The sequence below is a fragment of the Archocentrus centrarchus genome, chromosome 13, assembly GCF_007364275.1.
Source record: "Archocentrus centrarchus isolate MPI-CPG fArcCen1 chromosome 13, fArcCen1, whole genome shotgun sequence".
Lineage (NCBI taxonomy): Eukaryota > Metazoa > Chordata > Actinopteri > Cichliformes > Cichlidae > Archocentrus > Archocentrus centrarchus.
Window position 1 is genome coordinate 30893392 of NC_044358.1, and position 20657 is coordinate 30914048.

A 20657-nucleotide genomic window follows, 5' to 3' on the forward strand; every position below is an offset into this window, starting at 1 on the left:
CAAATAGCGCATGGCATATTGCACTGTGTCATTATTTATTTAACAAAAACTAAACCGAAATGCAGAAGCAGTGTGTGAAAAACTTAGAAGACCCCACGATTCAGAAGCTTGGAGATCCACTTTTAGCAGTAACCCCATCAAACTGGAGGAGGACAGTAATGGGCTTACACGCTCCAACATAAAAGAAAGCAGACGGACGAATGAGTGAATCACAGGAAAACAGAAAAAGTGAAACAAGTGAGGGAATATGACGCTCGGTGTGCCCAACTCTGAAAAACTGTACATGACAGGGCATTTAAACCTGTTGATTGCTCTCAGTTGTTGTGGATTTATGAAGGTCTTTCTTCGTAGTGCACAGCTGTCAGGCTGAAAGGGAAGTAAGACGGAAAAAAAAAGGTGAAAATTCCCCGCTACATTACACGTCAGCCAACTCTGCCATGCGCGCTCCCGCTGCTCCGTGAACTGTAGTTTTCAGAAAAGTGTGATGTGGTAGCTCTGAATGCATTCAAGTACCGTAGCAATTAAAAAACGCCAAAATAACATCCCTACAGAGGTTGACTTGATCAGATGTCCCTCTTTAAGTTTTACTGCACAGCGTTTTTATCTTTAGGCCCACATCTTGAGACACATCTCCCACATTTTGACTCGCACTGCAGGGCACGCACTTTTCTAAAGTCTGGCTTTTACCCAAAGCGTCATTATAGTCAAATGTCCAATGCTATGCCCGGTGAAAGTTACAAGTTGCCAAAAAGTCGCAAGTGAAGCTCACAGATTTTATTGAATATGGTGAAAACTAGAGCTGTTTTTCAATTTCACACACGAGAAACTTTGGTGTGAAGTTACGCGTGTGTGTCATAAAAATGTCAGCTATGCCAATCTTTGGCTGCATCCCTAGTGAAACCCAAAAGACTGTTTACCAGTCTGAACAGCAGCTGAAAGAAGCGCCTTGAGGCGACTGTTTGTTGTAATTTGGCGCTATTTTCATAAAATACTTTTGAATTGAATTGAATAACAGTAAAACAGCAGAAAACACGAAAGTATATGAAGACTATGAAACCATAAGAACAAGCTTCAGCTTCCTTTAATTCTTATTGTATTTACTTAACGAGAGAACTGGAAAACTTTAACTCAAATATAATACCTGCTCGTGTCTCCTTCCACCGACTCCTACAATATATCTGACAACCTGCACCGTTAACGGATCCCTTTTTGTCCCACACTAACACGTGTTGTTGTTGGGATCTGGCCATCCTGTACAACCTGCTTAGTATTTGATATTATTACAGAAATACATATGTTTAAAACAAACACACTTTCCGTAAGGCGCTGTTCACTAAATCGCTAAACCTAAATAGAGTTTATTTAAACAAAAATGTCACAAACCAGAGTTTCAGGCTACTTTAGGGCTACAAAACAATTTTAATCATTCTGATTTTTTCTCTGGTTTTGAATTTTGTTGCTTGTTTTTTTTTTTCTGTGTTAATGAAATTAATAAGATCTGTCTCTACTTTATCGGTTCAAATGTTTTTCTTGCTTTTGGAATCTGCCCGTTAAAACATCACAGAGCTGTGAGCTTTACGAGCAGCACCTGAAGGCCACAAAGGGAGGCGCATTCACGATGGCTGTGGTCGATCGCCTGCCTGTGCAGCCTGATTCTCCTCCTCCCACCCTCCTCCTCCTCCTTCCTCTTATTTCTCACCGCATCTCTTCTACCACCTGCCACAGCGGCGACGCAGCGATGGAGATCTACTGGAAATTAGGTTATAATAAACCCTTAGAAGATAATAATTGAGGGAGAGGCATAAAGACGCGCATAGGTAAATAGAGGAGAGGCGGAGACAGAAGGTGAGAGGCAGAAAAGGGGAGCGACAGGCGGAAACAGAGAAACATATGGTTTGTGTGAAGAGCGGCTGTTTGAGAGGGCTGCTGGAGCGGACAGAAACTTATTAAACCGCAGAGACCGCGGCTTAAAGGTATTCGCCCATCTCATTTTCGGCACTTCTTTGCCTTCTTTTTTTTCAGCCGCGCTCTCACCTGTGCGAGGCTCTGCCTACACCTCTGTTACAGTAGTTTGTGCAGGGTGGACTGCGGTCATTGGACCCTGAACGCGCGCGCGCACACTCACGCGCACGCAGACCATCATAAGACGCGCTGCAGCCAGCTACAAAACCTTGTTGCAAGGAGGAAATTGAATTAGACAACTTATTTGCACAGAAGAGAAGGGAAAATAGCGGTCGACTCCCGGCTTTCCCAGCTCACCGTGTCTCCCACGAGCTCACCAGGAGCCTCCGTAGAACCCCCCCTCAACCACGCACCCCTCGCTCTCCTCTCAACTCCCCGCAGGATTAAGAAGCCATGTCTGGACAGACTGTGACAATCCCGGACGACCAGGCGTTTGCCAGCTTCAAGGCGGAGTGTCTGTGCGAAGAGGGCTGGAGTACGACCTACAATAAAGGGATCGTCACCGTGTGGACCCAGGTTCTAGAGGAAGGGAAGTCCATCCACAAAATTAAGGTGAGATAACTTAACCAAACAGGTATGAGTAGAACTTTTTGTGATTTCTTATCGGACATCTAGCATTTATGGGAATCAATGGAAAGTGGCGTGGATATGGTCATGTAGCAACAGTGCAAACACAAAGGGGAAGGGGAGACATAAAACCCTGCCGCATAATCCAGTTGGCAGGGAAGTGTTCCCTCTAAATTCCCATATGATTTAAGTTGCTGACATGCTTTAAGCATTTGCTCTCTGCTGCATACTCTTATTACAGTTGCAGTGGCCTCTCCAAATCTCCAAAAAAACACATTTCAAGTGACAGCACACACTGCATTGTTCCCTGTAAGCAAGCAAGTGAGTTTTAAGAAATGCCCCAATTGTGCAATTGGAAAGGGTTGAAATAAAGGTAGGAACATTTTCTTTTAAATGCACTGTAGTAAACACATCCTGTTTTAAGTAATGATGGTGAATTGATGCACACTATAAAAAAAAAAAAAAAAAAAATCCCCTCCACTAAAGAGAAGTGAGAGCTGGATTAAATCTCAGGGGACAGGTTTAATTCTCTGGAGACATATCACATTTTGCCAGTGAAACTATTTTCAAGCCTCTGTGCAAAAGCATATTATGTATAGTGCTGAGTAATACACAGTTAATACACAGTCTCATTCATTCAAAACAAATGGAAGTCAGCAAATGCACTTACTGAAAATATGGCTCCAGACAATAGTGGGAAAGTAGTCAGTTAGATGATAAGCAAATAGACAGAATTGAATCGTTTGTTCAGCCATCGGTTGAATAATTACCTTCAGTGGCTGCAACTTTAAAAACATGAGCACTTGCTGCTTTTCTAAATCCGTTCTCAATCTTTGAGTTTAACGACTAGATTATTTTCTGATCACTTGTGATCACCTTGTTTGTTCATTTATTATTTTGTGAGTGTGTAATTATCATTTTAACTAAATCGCCCTCTAGCCCCTAGGGCAGCAACAGCTGACGTTAATAAGTCAACGTGCACAGGTGGAAAAAATCGAGCAGTTCCTGATCAGTTGTTTAGGTAAGGTAACGCGAGCGTCATGTGAAACTATGAGCAAACTCCGTTATCTAGTTTAAACAGCAGTCGTGGCAGCTTTCGTCAAGCGCCAGTGTTTGTCTTGGGAGTTGACGTGGAGGCATTATTAGGAGGATGATGCTGCTCATAGCCTCAGAGAATCTGCTGTGTACCCGAGTCTGACATGACTGACCGGAGTCATTATTAATGCTTTGTTTATGTTCTGGGAATCAGAGAAGGGGGGGGAAATGAATTTAAAGAGTGTTTTCACAGCACACTTGTGACAAAGCACCCAGTTCTCTTTTCAAAGGAGCAGGCGATTGGATTTGAACACATTAAGCCTCAAAGTAAAAGTTTAGTAGAACTCAGCAATGAGCAGTTTGATTGTGACCTTCACCCCTCTCTAAGCTACAAATAAAGAAACTGGACATGGATCATGTTACCACAGTTTCACTTGGAGCCAGCGTTGCCAGTGTGTACTGTTGCGTCCTCTTACCGCTGCAGATGCTGGCCGGGGACCTGACTGGCTGTTAATTTACTGCTTAACAGGCTCAAAACCGCTTGAGTCATTTTCAGTTTCACACACAGACAGATTTGGCTTTACAGCCTGAAATCTTGGGAAGGTCACCTTCTACATTTTAACCTTCATAGCTTACTACTCTGTCCAGAACTGACTACATATAGAGAGATTCACATTAAACACATTCTCCACTGTATATGTGTGTGTGTGCTTTCCTTCTATTATATCCAGGTCTGAAGAGAGTCAACGAGCCACCCGGTGTTTACTTTGTTAAATAAATTCTGGTTAGCTTGTGTGTATATGTGTGTTTGTGTGTGTGGATAGAGGGGTTATCTACATGTGCAGGAGCTGCAAAAACATAGGGCTTCTCCCAGCTCCCTCTATCCATCTTCTTTCTTATGAGCCAGCTTCTCTGTGCGTGTTTTTCTGTGTGATTCCTTGGGGTATATCCTGTGTGTGCAGAGGGTAGGGATCTGCTTATTCACGCTTTTTCAGGACATTAGACAGGTGTGTTTTATCTTGACAGTTGCAGACTGCAAACAGCGAGAAGTGGAAAGTGCACACACACACACGTGTTTGAAGTTTGGGTGGGGCTTCTATCTGTAGCTGGCGCGTTATCTTTATGTAAATATGACAGAAGCTGGGTTTTTTGATTGTGCACCATTGTCTCATCTCCACTTTTGTTCCACTCTCACATAGCCAATCTTCCACCCTGCAAATGCGCTGTATATAAAATTATGTCATTAAGTGTAGTTGTGAGTCAATGTGGTGCTTACAGCTCTTCTATTTATAGGCGGAATAAAAGCATGCATCTTTGCTGGTGCATGTCGAATGATTAATGAGAGTGTGGTTGAGATTTTACTACCCTAACCCTTACTGCCTTTTTGTGTGATCCTCTCTTGTGTGTAGCTTTAAAAAAGCAGCAAAGATATATGTATGTATGTATGTCCAATTGAGTGAGAGAGGGGGAACAGGCTGGCAATCGTCATTATCATTAGTGGCCCAATTATCATTAGAGTCATTATCATCGTTATCATTGCTCCACACAATGTATGGGCAGGTTTTTTTTTAACTGTAAAAGGGCTATCCTCCAATCCACATCAACACACACACTCGCGCTCACACACAGACACACAAACACACACTGGGTTTGCCTGCACCGATGCTGGCACAGAGGGAAGCCCGGCTCTGAGTCACACCCCTTCTCTTTTACTTTTTTTTTTTTTTTCCATCTGCAGTCATGTAGCAGCACCCAGAGGAACAAATGATGGGAGCTGACAGATTGGAAGAGGAGAGGGAGAGGGTGGCAAGAAGAGTGGGTGAGACAAGGAATAAGGGCAAGAATGAAAACTGGATGGAGTGGGCGGGATACGCAGGGATTGCAGGTCACTGGGTATTCTGAGTGGGCAGAGAGGGGACCCTGTGGACAGCCATATCTAAGAGACTGCCACACACACCTATTGTTTGTCCCTCTATTAGTTTGCCTTCTTGTCGCTGCCGTCTCCGTTTTATCTTTCTGAACTCTCTTTCACCCTCTCTGTCCTACTTTCCTTTCTTCATCTATCGAGTTTACTGAATTAGTTTGTAATAGAATTACAAACACGTGTCTTCATTCTGGGCTGAATATCTTGCTCCCTGCACCTTCCTTCTTTCACCTTTTCATTTGTTTTTTCCTTCTTCCTCCTACTCCTGTTTCAGTTTGTCCATGGACACAATGCAGCCATTATTCTCTCTGGTCTTTCGTGAAGTACACAGCCTTTGCAAACATGTTTATGAACTCTTTTAAAGGCCATCATAGTTCTGGTAGAGCACCAATATTCTGAAAATCCTACTGTCATACAGTATTCTCTCTTTCCTGCTCCATTATTACTTTTCTGGCAAAGTGATGTCAGTACTGACGCGGAGCTGGTTTGGTGTTGGTGCCATTTGAGACCCATCCCACATTTCAACTGGTTTATGAACTAAAAGTGGGATCATATCTGCTGGAAGCAGGTCACTGCAGACAGAATCTGTGGGCTGGCTCTGACTATCATCTGTGAATGTTTATGTAATGGTGCCAACCCCTTTTCAGTGAAAATGCATGGAACTGGTTCTAGATCAGGTACCAGCACTACATACTTGGAAAAGAGACATTTGTCTTTTTTGTAGTTCCATTTTGGTGAGTCTGTAAATAAACTGTTTATTACAAAAATTTTTTGTAATAAATGTATGGTGTCTTCTTGACTATACTATTAAAATAAATCATCATGGCTTTGTGCCTGCATTAGGTATCTCACTAATCTTTAATACAACAACAGAATACTCCTGAGGGTATAACGTATAACAGATGACTTTACAGTCTCTAATTACATTTATAGACGTTAAGGTGCGCTGTGTAATGTGACAGACTTCCCTCTTGGAAAACCAGTTCACATCCCTGCAAGTAGATTTAATGCATTTAAAGGTAAAATGGTATGAACCATACACAGGTCATTAACTTTCTGAGTGTCATATAATGATATGTAGAAGATTATTGCTATGATTGTAAGCAGCATTTTAGTGTCGCAGCTCGTTTAAATTTTACACATTTAAAAACCTTTACATGCTATTCAGTAGTTTGAGTTGATTATGTGTAGTTAGAGAAAGTGTGCAAAAAACAGGAGGAAAACAATGGAAATACTCAAAGTATTCAGTTTGATAGACAAACTTGTGGATAAATGCTGATACGATAGATCAATGAATCGCTATTATCGGTCAGTACTATTGACCCGCTGATAAATTGGTTGGGCCCTTACCTGCCACAGTCCAATGACATGCACATCAGTTTAACTGTGTTATGATGTGTGATGGTGTTCCACCAAATTAAGGATCTTTTTGTGCCTTACGCTAAACACAGTGGGATGCATATTTTTTGCTTTTGCTGTGCTGAGTTTAGCATGCTATGATGTGTTCAATACTTCTGAAATTTAGCAGTCTGTTACTCATATAAATTATGAAATTACACCACAGGCTGTCTCTGAAAGAGAACCACAATTTATCTTCTTTATGTCCTTGGTTAGGCTAACGATAAGGTTACCAGCTAATACTAATCTGCTTGCACCACATTCCCGTTTTGTTCTGGTTTTTTTTTTTCTTTTTCTCTCTTTTATGAGCTTTCAGTCTGTATTGACCTGCTTTCTGCATTCAGCCTACATTTCCTCGATCTCACTGAGGGTTCTGTGTCTGGGAATGTCATTGCAATTTAGCATTTACAATTTCTTTTGTTTGCACTGTTGTGACGCCGTGTGAGACTGTGTTCCTGTCTGAGAGGTATAGCTAAAGTTGATTTAAACAGCAGTGGCTTCAAGTGCACTCGGCTCCAATTTGGAGTTAGAGTTGGTAACCAAGTGGGTTTTGTGCCAAATTAAGACACTGGAAGTCAGTGATGATATCTGCTCTCAGGACAATTAACGTCTCTTTTTTGGGACTTTGCCTGAAAACGTCTGCTGTCCTCATTTATATGCTCCAACTTTCATCTGTTTTTGTTTTTTTTGTTGTTGTTTTTTGTCCATCTCATCTTTGCTAGAACTTCTGAATCTAAATAAAGTTAAAAATACTTTACATGATACTGTTATATATTCAGGTGAGTATTTGAATGTGACTTTTTTAAAAGTGTGTAGCCAGTCAGTGAAAAGTGACTCTGCTAATCTGCTTACTTCTCCACTAACACCATCATCAGGTCAGGATGGTAACTCTCCAGTATTGTGGTAGATCAGAATCTATAATGCTTTACATTTGCCATGTTGTGTGCACACCTAATTAAAAATAATGTTCTTCCTGTGTCTGTGTGGGTTCTCTCCAGATACTATGGCTTCCTCCCACATCCCAAAGACATGCATGCTGGGTTAATTAGTGATTCTAAATTGGCTGTGGGTACGAATGTCTGTCTCCCTGTCTTGACTTTGGGATAGGACGGTGGCTTGTCCATGGTCTTCAGCCTCTACAACCCTGAACTGGACAACCGGTAAAGAAAATGGATGGATGGTGCTTCTAACATGGCCAGAGTATTGTTAGGATACCATTTCATATGACAGAATTATCAGTCAGTGATTATTAGTGAAGCATTTTAGTGATCCATATCTGAAGTACAGGGCATATTTTGTGCTGTCACACCAAACCCTGAGCACTTTAGATTTCAAATAGTTATTGTGATTAAAGACTCAGAGGAGACCTCCAATTGAAAAGAGGTTTACAGCCAAATGTAGGATACAGTTGGTGATAATTTTCTAAAATGAAGCCCGCAGGGAACCAGTGATGGAAGATAGGCCAGACTGTTTGGACTGATTTACAATGGGAGGTAAAATTATCTGGGACAGACAACTACCCTTGGTCCATTTCTTTCTAATTTGCTCTTGATCTAGTGCTGTTTTTCTCTCCGCGTCTTTGTGTCTCTCATCCTTTATGGCTCTGCATGCCTCTACCCCTGCCTTTCACCTTGTTATTATTGAGACTAATTCCCCTTGGCAATTGTAACTGTGGTAATACTTTTACTCAAGGGCTGCAGACCTCTTCTTACCTGGGGTATAGTGCCATCTACTCCAAATATAGCCAGGAGTCTCTATGGTTTTATTAATAAGCTGTGACATGTTACGCAAACAATCAACAGGCTGTGGTATTAATATAAACACCACTCCTAATTTTTGGTTTTAAATCTATCACTGTTACTTATATGAGAGGTTTTGAACATTAATATAGCAGCAAACAGCTTCATCCATCCATTTTCTTCTGCTTATCCAGTTCAGGGTTGCAGTGGGGTTGGAGCCTATCCCAAGGTGGGCTACACCCTGGACAGATTGCCGGTCTATTGCAGGGCTCATAGGTAGAAAAAGATAATCGTTCACTCCTATGGCCAATTTTGAATCACCAAAAAACCTAACATGCATGTATTTGGACTGTGGGAGGAAGCTGGAGAGAGCTCACTCAGATGGTATATTGCCAAAAGTATTCACTTGTCTACCTTCACACGCATATGAACTTAAGTGACATCCCATTCTTAATCCATAGGGTTTAATATGATGTCAGCCCACCCTTTTCCAGCTATAACAGCTTCATCTCCTGTGGGAAGGCTTTCCACAAGGTTTAGGAGTGTGTTTTGGGGAATTTTTGACCATTCTTCCACAAGCACATTTGACATCAACTTGTTGTGTTACTTTAAGTGGAATGAAAACTTTCCCATAAGGGTAAGGCACTCTTAGATGACACCAAATGTCTGAAACATGTGAAATCTGAAATTGACAGCAAAAAAAAAAAAAAATAGAAAAAAGAAAAGCCATAAGGAAAAGGCAGTGCTGCCAGCAGATGGGCTTTCTGTAGCATATCGTGGCCACTCAGTGTGTTTTTACACTTCTATTCTGGGGAAATAGCTGTTGCTGAATATACCTCTTGTGTATGCAGGGTAACTGATATGAGGAAGGTTGTTTTGGTTTGAAAAGCTGGTGCTCTAGGGCAGAAGAGACTTCATATATCTTCAGTTTCAAACAGAGGGTGACATGTAGACAGAACACCAAAAAAAAAAAAAAGCTAGCATTCAGAACATCCACTGCTGCTGCACACTTGGAGAAAAAAAAACTCAAAAAACCTTTGACATAAGTCTCTTTGTCTCTGTCTTGTGGTGAATGTGTTTTCCATTTAAGAGCTTGGGTATCAGTAATGACTCATCTATGGTCAGTGGCCTGTCTGAAGCAATTGTCTGAAGCAATTGTCTCTGTGCCACATGCACACACGTTTAACCCGCGCACATACACACACAGTCCCTTTTTCTGCTCTCCGATACTGACGCTCTCCAACCATCTGATGTCTAATCATTTACACATCAGTTGCCATTTGTGTTTCTTTCATGTGCAGAATCCCACATGGGTACAGTGAGTGTGTATAGGTTTCATTTTCAGGTATTTTGCATCTGTGATGTGTTCATCAAAGCTTGTTTTTGTCTCTCACTTACCTTTCTTGGCATCACTAGGGCTGAGCTCTTCTCAGCATTGGTATAGTACTTTACTTTGAAACTCTAATGGATTTTCCTATCGCGTAGCTTGCATTAGACGCAGAGCTATGAATTGCGAAAAGATGCAAGACTGGTGACTTAGGGTTATGTATTTTAAATACGCTTTGACTCACTCATCTGTTGTGTGTGTGACTCAGGTTTAATATTTCTGTGTATTTGTATTTGTTGCCTAAAAATGAACTCTGTGTTTCGCTTTTTGTCTTTTTTTTTCTCACTCAGTGTCGGATGGTGTGTAAGGACGTGTCAGCTGAGACCATGTATGACGTTCTCCATGACATTGAATACAGAAGGAAATGGGACACAAATGTTGTTGAGACCTTCGATATTGGGAAGCTTACGGTCAATGCGGATGTTGGTTACTATTCATGTATGTTGCACACTGGCATGTAAACATGCATGTGTCTGCGGAAGCTGAAATAGCATACAGGCACAGATTGTTCTGCAATGTTTTGTTCACCAGAGTTCTCTTATTTGTTAAAAGGGAAGTGCCCAAAGCCACTTCGGAACCGTGATGTCATTACGCTTCGCTCCTGGCTGCCAATAGGAAGAGATTACATCATTATGAACTACTCTGTCAAACATGCTGTGAGTATGCACAAAAGCACACATACACACCCCCTACATGGGAACACCTATACACAATAACCTTAACGTGTGGTGGAAGGAGCACAGGAACGCTAATGCAGCAGGACAAGAAATGTCTCACTATGAACTGAGTGTATAGTACTGTGCAAAAGTCTTGAGCCACACCTCATTTCTTTATATTTTGCTAAGAAAATGGGAAATAGGTGCAGCAAGTTACCGAAACATGTACAATACATGGAAATACATTATATAAGGCAAAAACAGAGCTTGTACAATTTGAACAAGTTTGAAAGTCAATATTTGGTATGACCACTTTTATACTCCAACACAGCCTGAACTCTCATAGGCAGCTTTCTTGTCATTTCTTTAAGGAGTCTTCTGGAAAAGTTCTCCAGGCTTCTTAAGTATGATCATTGCCGTTGCTAAAAAATGAAGCTGTGTCCAAAGTGTTTGATTTTGACAAGATCTCCAACAGCACTGGCTGAAATGCAGCTCCAAACCATGACAGAGCTGCCACCATGTTTTACAGATGGCTATAGGTGCTCACTGTTGTATTGACAATGATTTGAACCAAAGATGTCAAATTTGGATTCATCACTCCATCAGACCTGTTGGCACAGATTTTCAGTCCAGTTCTTGTGTAATGTGGCATACCTCAGCCTTTTCTCCCCGTTTCCCTTCCTTAAGAATGGCTTCTTGACAGCCACCCTCCAACAGAGACCATTTCTGATGAGGCTTCACTGATCAGTAGATGAATCCACTAAAGTGGCAGATGTATCTCTCAGGTCCTGTGTCCAGTCTTTGCTGGATTTTTTTTCCTGCTTCTTAAGGTCATGACTTTCAAATACTGTTCATCTGCTGAATGTTTTTAGGCCTGATACTTCTTCTTTTGTCCTCCGTTTGCCCAGTTTCCTCAGTCTTTTTTAAGTACACACCACACACCATGCTGAGATATGCCAAGTTTTTGGATACTCTTTGCTCTTTAGGAATCACCTTGCTGATGCAAAAGTACCATTTCATGTCTGTCAAACTGTGTTTGGTATTTTTCATAGATTCAGTTATAGAAATGGGAACAAATGATGTGTTTTGTATTAGGCTGCTAGTAATAAAGTGTTGAAAGATACAGTTTAAAATTGGTTCTCTGCTAAGCTGTCTTTTATGTGTAGACACAACACTGATTCATCCTGTGAGTTAGGTGCCTTTTTTATGCTTGAATGATTCATAGGTCAAAACAAAAAACATACCTCTGAAAATGTTCAAATACAAGGACTGGGCTGAAAATGAGTGAAAAAGCAGCCAATGTCCAAAACCAAACCCTTGAAAGATCTTCAGAAAGCCTAAAGAACTATTGCTCAAGAACGCTTTTAAAAAAAATGACACAAAAGTCTGGCTTCTTGAAAGCAAAATAAAGACTTACACAATACATTGGTGAGCTGAAATGAAGTGGTCCTCTTTAGCAAGCTGAAATGTCCCTTTTTTCTTTGTACGAAGGCAACAATTCAAAGCTCTGCCTGTGTGTGTGTGGATGATTTAGCAATAGACAAAAGTTTTCTGCATTTAAATTGGTTCCTTATGAGCCTCACTTTCACTACGCAGTTCTGTCTGCCACTGAATATAAAGCTCTCTGGAAAATCGAGGCTCAATTTACGGCAAAAAATAATTTGTCCGCAGTTGGTACCAGAGAGAGTGATAACACATGCCCCCTGCTGATTTTTTTTATGAACTCGTACCTACAACAACCATCTTGTTAAACAGTTTCTTCCATTTTGATGACAGTTTCAAGTAGATCTTAAATGCTTCATTCCCCTCTCTCATTTCCAAAAGTGGTGCTAATGGTTTAGGTTTCCACGTCGCTGGAAGTTGCTCAGCTCTGAGAAAACAGGAAAGCAATCCGGTCTTTTAGATGGCGGTGCCAGCAGTTCTCCCACTACCACTGTCTGTTGACACGTTATTTTTCTACTCATCAGCACATCAGCACCAGTTCATCCAGGAAGTAAACACAGCTTGGCACTTTTCAAAAGAGAGTGCACTATCATATTATCTGCCCTAGATGCTTTTACCTGAGAGCTGTGCTGTGTGCCGCCACTGCTTGGGAACACATTGTGTTTAAAGTTCCGCTTTCAATCATGCCTTTTCAACAACTTGAGTAATTTGAATACTAAAGAAATGCAAAAACAAACACGCTGATTGGAGCACAGGAAGAGCATGCGAGCGACTTTCAGTTTGGAATCAGGCCTGAAACGTCAGCTTTTAGGTTGGCTTTATTTCTGTGTATGTACGCGTCACCTGTTAGTACACCTTCCAGTTGTTTTCTGTATTCATTCATCTGATAATTATTTTCTTGGTTATTTGATTGTTTGGCTTGTAAAATGTGTAGAAAACATTAAAAGACCAAGAAAAAAGTAGCAAATCCTCACATTTGAGAGGTTGAAATGAAGAAAAATGATTAATTCAACACTTTCAGCTCTACCTCTCTTACTGTCTTCCTGTCTGCCAGCCTTGATGTCTGTTCATGAGGTTCAATGACTTCTGTTGTTCTTGCTTTTTTCTGTCCCATGGTCTCCCTTTTCACTCTTTTGGCCCCTCTGTGTTTCTCATTGTATTTTTTGCTCACCAGTACAATGTTTACAGAAGGATAAGGCCTCTCATGTGAGCTGCTGGCTTCCGCCCCGCCTTCCGCATTCCTGCATCAATTAGTGCTTACGAACATAACAGACTGTGTGTCTGTTTATGTATGTGGTTAGCCAAGGCTACTCTTGATAATCAGAAGAACTTGAGAGCTCGACTTCCTGGAGTACGGCTTCAGGGAACATTTATGAGTGGCGGGTTTGTGCGTCCATCAGCGGGACTCGGTCCACTTGCACTGTTTCTTTTCCTAAATTCACTGTTTAGCTTTCCCACTGATCATAACAGGAGCCATGAATTGTTTTCAATTTTTTAGAATTTACAAGGCTTTTTAGCAGTCTGCTTTTACAATCCATTTGTCATGTGTAGTGACTGTGGTTAGCACTGCTGTTAAGCGTAATATTGTGCTGATATAGAGCACAATATGTATTTGCATGAAAACCCTATGCAAATATTTATTATGGCAAAAGCTAATGACTGCTAATGGCTTCTAATGACCACTTTATTGAGCCATAGTTTTTCTTTCCTCACAGTGGAGGCAGAGCTCCAGACACAGCAGTGATGATCCACTGACTCACTTGTTTGGTTTGGTTTGATCAAGTAATTGTGTTGTAATTGTATCCTTTGTGCCCAGCAGCTAATTAAGGACTCCTGTGATTCCCAGACTTTTCATCTATTCCCATCACCAGGGCATAATAATTTGCTTTATAGTTCAATTTGACCAAATAATGTTTAGTTTGAATTAAACCAGATCTAAACCAGGTTTAGCATGTAAAAAACAGAATGTACAGAAATGAACTGTACACTCACTGGCAACTATATTAGGTACACTCTGCTAGTTCCAGGTTGGATCCACTTTTACCTTCAGAGCTACCATAATTCTTCACGACACAGATTAAACAAGGTGCTGGAAACATTTCTCAGAGACTTTGGTCCATATTGACATGAGAGCAACACACAGTTGCTGCAAATTTGTCCGCTGCACATCCATGATGAGATTCTCCCATTCCACAACATCTCAAGGGTGCTTTGTTGGAATGAGTTCTGGTGACTGTGGAGGCCGTTTGAGTGCAGTGAACTCGCTGACATGTTCATGAAACCAGTTTGAGATGATCGGATCTTTGTGACACGGCACATCCTGCTGGGAGCAGCCATCAGAAGATGGGTACACCGTGGCCTCTGTATCTGCTGCTGTATCCCATCTGCTTCAAGGTTTGACGTGTTGTGCGTTCAGAGATGCTCTTCTGCATACCTTGATTGTAACAAGTGCTTATTTGAATGATCATCTCAAAGCAGTCACTTAAAATACCTTTCTTCCCCATTCCGATGCTCGGCTTGAACTTCACAGGTCTTGTCCATGTCTACATGCCTAAATTGCATTGCGTTGTGATTGGCTGCTTTGTGTTAACAAGCAGTTAAACAAGTGTACTTCATAAAGTGGCTGGTGAGTGTATATTCTAGTGCATGTAGTGATATATTAAAAGATTTTAAATTTTGTCTGAAGTTTACTAATTGTTTTGGCATTCAGCTAACTGCTCATCAAGTACTGAAGTCATAAGATTATCAGTTTCCTGATGTGCTGGGTGTTCCAGCACATTTCTTTGTTGTGACTAATACTTCAAATTTAACCAGTATAAAAAAAAATCAACAAGATTACATTAGCTCAGAACATGAGGATTCTGTAACCCAGAAACTTGCAGATGGTTTACAAAAGTTCTCATTGTATTGTCAGCAGAAATTCCGTCAAGGTAGCAGATTAAGAGAGAAGTGTAGAAGCCAAAAATATGAGTGAAACAGCAAAGATAAAGCAGTTATCAGAAGTTCTTGCCTCATAACAGTTCTTAGCTGGCCGCTGCTCTTTGTTCTTCTTAAGTGCTCAGCAGTATCCCTCTTGTAATTAGTGCAGGCTAACCAGTACTGGACTCCCTAATCATGAATAATACTCTTGGATATACTGTAGAGTCTAAGGAGCTATAAGGGAACTAGTGGACTGCATGCAGCTTGATTTCTTTTATTTATAGAGTGGTGTGGACTGGATTTACATCAGAAATATGAAAAAGAAAATCAGTTTGACTGGCAGCTTAAAAGCAGAACACTCTTGAATGTCTACTGTGCAAACCTTATGCAAATCTCACAAAAGCAAGTTTGTATGATATGAAGCAGATATTGGATTTCTGCTTGAGGGTGCATGTGCGTTCCTTCCATTCACTGATGTGGGCTTACTTTTAAAGGAGTGTGCCAAAGACCTTTATGTTGATGCATAAGTTTGTCGGGAAGTAAGTTGGTTTTTCATTCGAACCTTGTGAAAAAGAATTTAGCGGGCTCCCCAACCTGACTGCGTGTGTGCTGTCTCCACAGAAATACCCACCTAAAAAGGACATGGTGCGTGCAGTTTCCATTCAGACTGGCTACATGATCCAGAACCAGGGACCTAATAGCTGCATCCTCACTTACATGGCCCAGGTAGATCCACGAGGTAACTATAACATGCACACACGCGCACACACACACACACACACACACACACGCGCACACACACACACACACACACACACACACACACACACACACACACACACACACACACACACACACACACACACACACACACACACGAGTATTCAGCACACAAGGACAAAATCAAACAGAGCACACACATAGGGAGAGGAACACACCGGCACACTCACCTGGGTACTTCACTCTATGTTCTATGAATTATTCATTCCCCTGCCTTTATGTCAAAATGTGTAGCCATAGTAACCATATGAAGGACAGTCTCTCACCTCTTCTTCTTTCGACTTCTCTTTTTCTATCAGTTAATCTACTGCTCTTATTCTGCATTTACTTCACTTCTTAACTGCTGATCACATGCAAGCCAGTGCTGATTATGTAACTCTTTTTAATTATCCATTGCTAATGCCTGTGTGTGTGTGTGTGTGTGTGTGTGTGTGTGTGTGTGTGTGTGTGTGTGTGTGTGTGTGTTGTCCATGCATGTATGAGAGAGAGCCATATGGGTGCAGTGAGTAGTTACTAAGTTACTAAGCCTCACTTTGATCCTGGCGACATGAAATAAAGCAGACTCTGTCACTCTCCAACTTTTATCCACAGTGCTCTGCTCACTCTGACTCTCTTTACAGGTTCGTTACCCAAGTGGGTTGTCAACAAGTCTTCCCACTTTCTTGCTCCGTGCGTAAGTAATATGTGCAGATTAACAAAGATCCTGTGAGTGTTTTGTGTGTTTGACTGTGTGATAATCCGCAGTTCCATTTAGCACAGTGCCTGTCACCATGAGAAGATATGCAGACCTTTTGTAATTAAACTACATTCCAAATAGATGGAGTTTACAGTATTTATGTGTTTGAGGGCATCAGTTTTATATGTTTGTTAAAATAGGGCAATGATTCTCTAGAGAGCACCCTGTGATGGGGGAGTCTCTTCAGGGAAAAATGAAGAGTTGAACAGAATAAACACAGGAAGAGTTTTTTTTTACAGTGCTTTCAGATATTTGTTTTTCATTTAAAAAAACTTTATGATTTTTATTGTTCATTTTTTTTTATTAATAGCCTGCATTTTGTGTAAGTTTTTTTTTTAATTATTCATATTGGGAGAGCATCAAAATATCAATATGGGAATACAGTTAGGTCCATAAGTATATTTGGACAGTGATACATTTTTTAAATTTTCCCTCTGTGCATCACCATGGTGGATTTTAGCAAACAGTCAAGATGTGGTTGAAGTGCATACTTCAATTCACTTTAATTCAAGGTATGTTGACAAAAGTGTTGCATTAATCATTTGGGAATTACAGCAATTTTCATACATAGTCCTCCATTTTCAGAGGGTTAAAGGTAATTGGACAATTGATTGCCGAGCAGATTTTTTTGATCAGGTGAGGCCTGTTCTCTTGTTACTTCATGACAGATTAAGCAAATAAGAGATCTGGAGTTGATTCCAAGTGTTGACCTTTGTTTGCTGTACACTGGACTATTCAATATAACATCCAAAGAGATAGTATTGCAAGTGAGAGAGGGGTCATCATTAGGCTGAACAAAAAATAAACCTATCAGAGAGATAGCAAAAACTTTAGGAATGGCCAAAACAACAATCTTGTTCATTCTTAAAAAGAAGGAATGCGCTGGCCAGTTCAGCTACACCAAAAGACCTGGAAGAGCACAGATGGCAACTGGTGTACATGATGACAGAATCATTTCTATGGTTAAGAAAAACAGCTTCACAACATCTAACCAAGTCAAGAACCCTCTCGAGGTACATCACTATCAAGGTCTGCAATCAAGAGACACCTTCATGAATGGAAATACAGAGAGTTTACAACAAGGTGCAAACCACTGATTACGCTCAAGAACAAAAAGGTCAGATTAGACTTTGCCAGAAAATATCTAAAAGAGCCGGCACAGCCTTGAAAATATTCCTTGGACAGATGAAACCAAGATTAACATGTAACAGAATGATGGGAAGAGAAAATTATGGAGAAGGAGAGATCTGAAGCATACCTCATTATCTGTCAACAATGGTGGAGGTGGTACTATTTCATGGGCATGTATGGCTGCCAGGTCACTGGTGTTTACTGATGATGTGGCTGCTGATAGAAGCAGCAGGATGAATTGTGGAGTGTACAGGGCAGAAATGGGATATTCTTCAATGGCCAAGTCAGTCACCTGATCTCAGCCTAATAGAGCATGCTTTTCATTTATAAAATTCAAAACAAGAGGCAGAGAGACCCACAAACATGCAGCAACTGAAGGTGGCTGCAGTAAAGTTGGAAGCCTGCACTTCAATCACATATGGTTATATTCTTTCTCATAATAAATAAGTAGGCAAATGCTCTCATATTTGGCACTATGAGAAATGTGTGAAAGTCTCTGATGATTTGGCTCTTATATCTGGAAAAAACTACAATTTTTCTGTTCCTGTAGCTCTCCACAAGATCACCTCCCAGCATCTCCCTCTCAGTGTCCCTGCCCATCTTTTATCTCTGTAGATGTCTCCATCTCTCACAGCTTCCCATCTGTTTCCCTTTATCCTGTCACTCATCCATCTTCATCTCTATTTTTGTGTGGGTGCTATTTCTGTCCTCTGTATTTTTCGTCACTGTTGAGTTCAGCCCGTTCTCTCTTTATTGAGTATTGATCAGGAATGTGTGTCAGCCAGGTTTTCTGCTGGAAATAATTTCTCTCTCTCTCGCTGCTGTCATTTCTCTCAAATCACATGTTGTTGTTTTCTTCTGTTGTTTATTGTTATTTGTTCTTTCTAGGCCATGAAGAAGATCTGCAAAGCCTGTGTGAAGTATCCAGAGTGGAAGCAGAGGCATAACCCTGGCTTCAAGCCGTGGCTTTACCCAGAACAGACTACATTGCCCATCATCCCACTCTCTGAGCTCAGCATCCAGCGGGCAGAGAGCCTGGAGAATATTGATGAGAGCTCCTTGGCTGAGGCCCATGAAAGAGAAGACAGCGACTGACACAAACACGTGCACAAGCAACATACAGTACACACAAACTCATATGTTCATACAAACAGTAAAGCAGGGATGCAGAAATGCCCGTAACAATGCATCATGACATGTATGTGTATGTGATTCTATTTGTAAGTGTGTGTATACATACACATGCATACTTGCATCCATATTGTACATGCCAGTGCATATGCAGGCATACCAGTAGGCACATATAGGCAAGCATTCATGCAGAACGACAAAACCATACTTCACCAACTCATTAACATGCTAACATACATAATGTAAAGACACAAACACACAACATACAACAGTTTCACAATCACTTCTGAGAACTTTTAGCATAATCAGTTTTCAAATTGGGACCTATGCAGATCATCACAGCTAAATATATTTAGCTGTGATGATAAAAATGTTTACAGACTAACCTGACAGGGCACCTTCTGCTGTCACTCAAAATCTGACTTAATTATACTCTTTTAGCCACTAGTCACACATTTTAGTGCAACCCCCAATATTACACACACTCACACACACACTATTCATTTATACTACACTAATGCATTCACATGCGTACCCGCTCAGTTTGTATCTCTCCTCTCTATAGTTGTCTTTCAGTCCTACGTTATGTGCCTCCATCACCTTTTGTAAGCACATGATTAGTTTGCAGGTGTGCAGAAGGCAGCTGGAAAACCCATCCCAACCTGCATCCATGTCTCTCTTACACACGCGCGTGCACACACACGCGCGTGCACACACACGCACGCACGCACACACACACGCACACAGACATTCAGCATTTACACTCACACTCACTGTCTGCTCCTCTGTTCCAGAGATGGGTGAATGTATGTAGAAATTAAAAGTTAAATACAGATTCCTACAAAGGTTTTCAAATTTCACTGGTGATCCGAGTATTTATTCTCTATGTGTGTGTGTGTGTGTGTGTCTGTCTGCGGTGCTGCCTTCGCTTGTGCTGACGTCCGATGTTGCCTGCAGGTTTGCACGGTCGGGTTAATGCTGAAACGAGTTTAAAAAGTCACTGACCTAATCAACTGGTTGTTCTGCTCTCATTCACACAATCTGCTGTGACGTGCAGCAAAACCGCTGCTTTTTAAACTGCAGTGCCATGATTAGAACAGGGGAAACACCACATCATGCGGCCTTACTGTGTTTTTGTTTTTTTTCTTTTACACACCGCATCCATCCGTGCACTTGCATAGGTGTAGCGTCGTGTGTATGTGCAGTGGCCTAGATCAGGATTAGGAATCCCCTCAATCTGTTGGCATGGCAACTCTGAGATCGACTCAGGACTAATAAGAGATGCAGAATGACAGGAGCTTGCATGTCACAGAGGAAGTGATTTATTTATTGCAGGGTGTCTGCCCAATCTTCATTTGTAGGATTAGACTAAAAGTATGTGCGGTATACTGAAAATGCCCTCCTTCCTGTCCTTGTGATGAGCTAATTAAATGACAGAAGGAGGAGCATGATGTTACATTTAGCACACCAGCTGAGTAAATCATTGTGCCGCAGTAAGAGGAACAAAGCAGTGAACTTTTGATGTAACACCGTGGCCGTGTTTCTTGCACGCCTTCCTCTCTATCAGTTCCTTTTTTTTTACAACATCTGCCCCTGCATATGCATTGTCCAATAAAGTATGAATGATGGAGGAAGGTGTATGTGAGCAACAGAAAAAGGCGTGATGTGTAAACAGCTCTTGTGTTACTCCTTTCTGGCCTCTGTTTTTTTTTTTCCCTCTGCAGCTGTATTGACTGTTTGTCCCTCTGCCCTTATAACCATCCATCCATCCTCAGAGTCTTAATGAGGCCTCTCGCACAGCCATCATCATTATGTGCATGTGCGAGTCAGAGAAGAGGGCTGCATGTGC

The 20657-nt window shown here is 41.3% G+C and overlaps 1 protein-coding gene across 1 annotated transcript; it reads left to right on the forward strand.

Annotated features, from left to right (window-relative positions):
* The first annotated feature begins 1678 nt into the window (after window positions 1–1678).
* On the forward strand, window positions 1679–19663 carry stard10 (StAR related lipid transfer domain containing 10). Its single transcript, XM_030745491.1, has 6 exons — window positions 1679–2514; window positions 10303–10450; window positions 10565–10668; window positions 15652–15769; window positions 16431–16483; window positions 18566–19663. Exons 1-6 carry the CDS (start codon window positions 2356–2358, stop codon window positions 18770–18772), a joined length of 789 nt encoding a protein of 262 aa, XP_030601351.1. The 5' UTR covers window positions 1679–2355; the 3' UTR covers window positions 18773–19663.
* The last annotated feature ends 994 nt before the right edge of the window (window positions 19664–20657 follow it).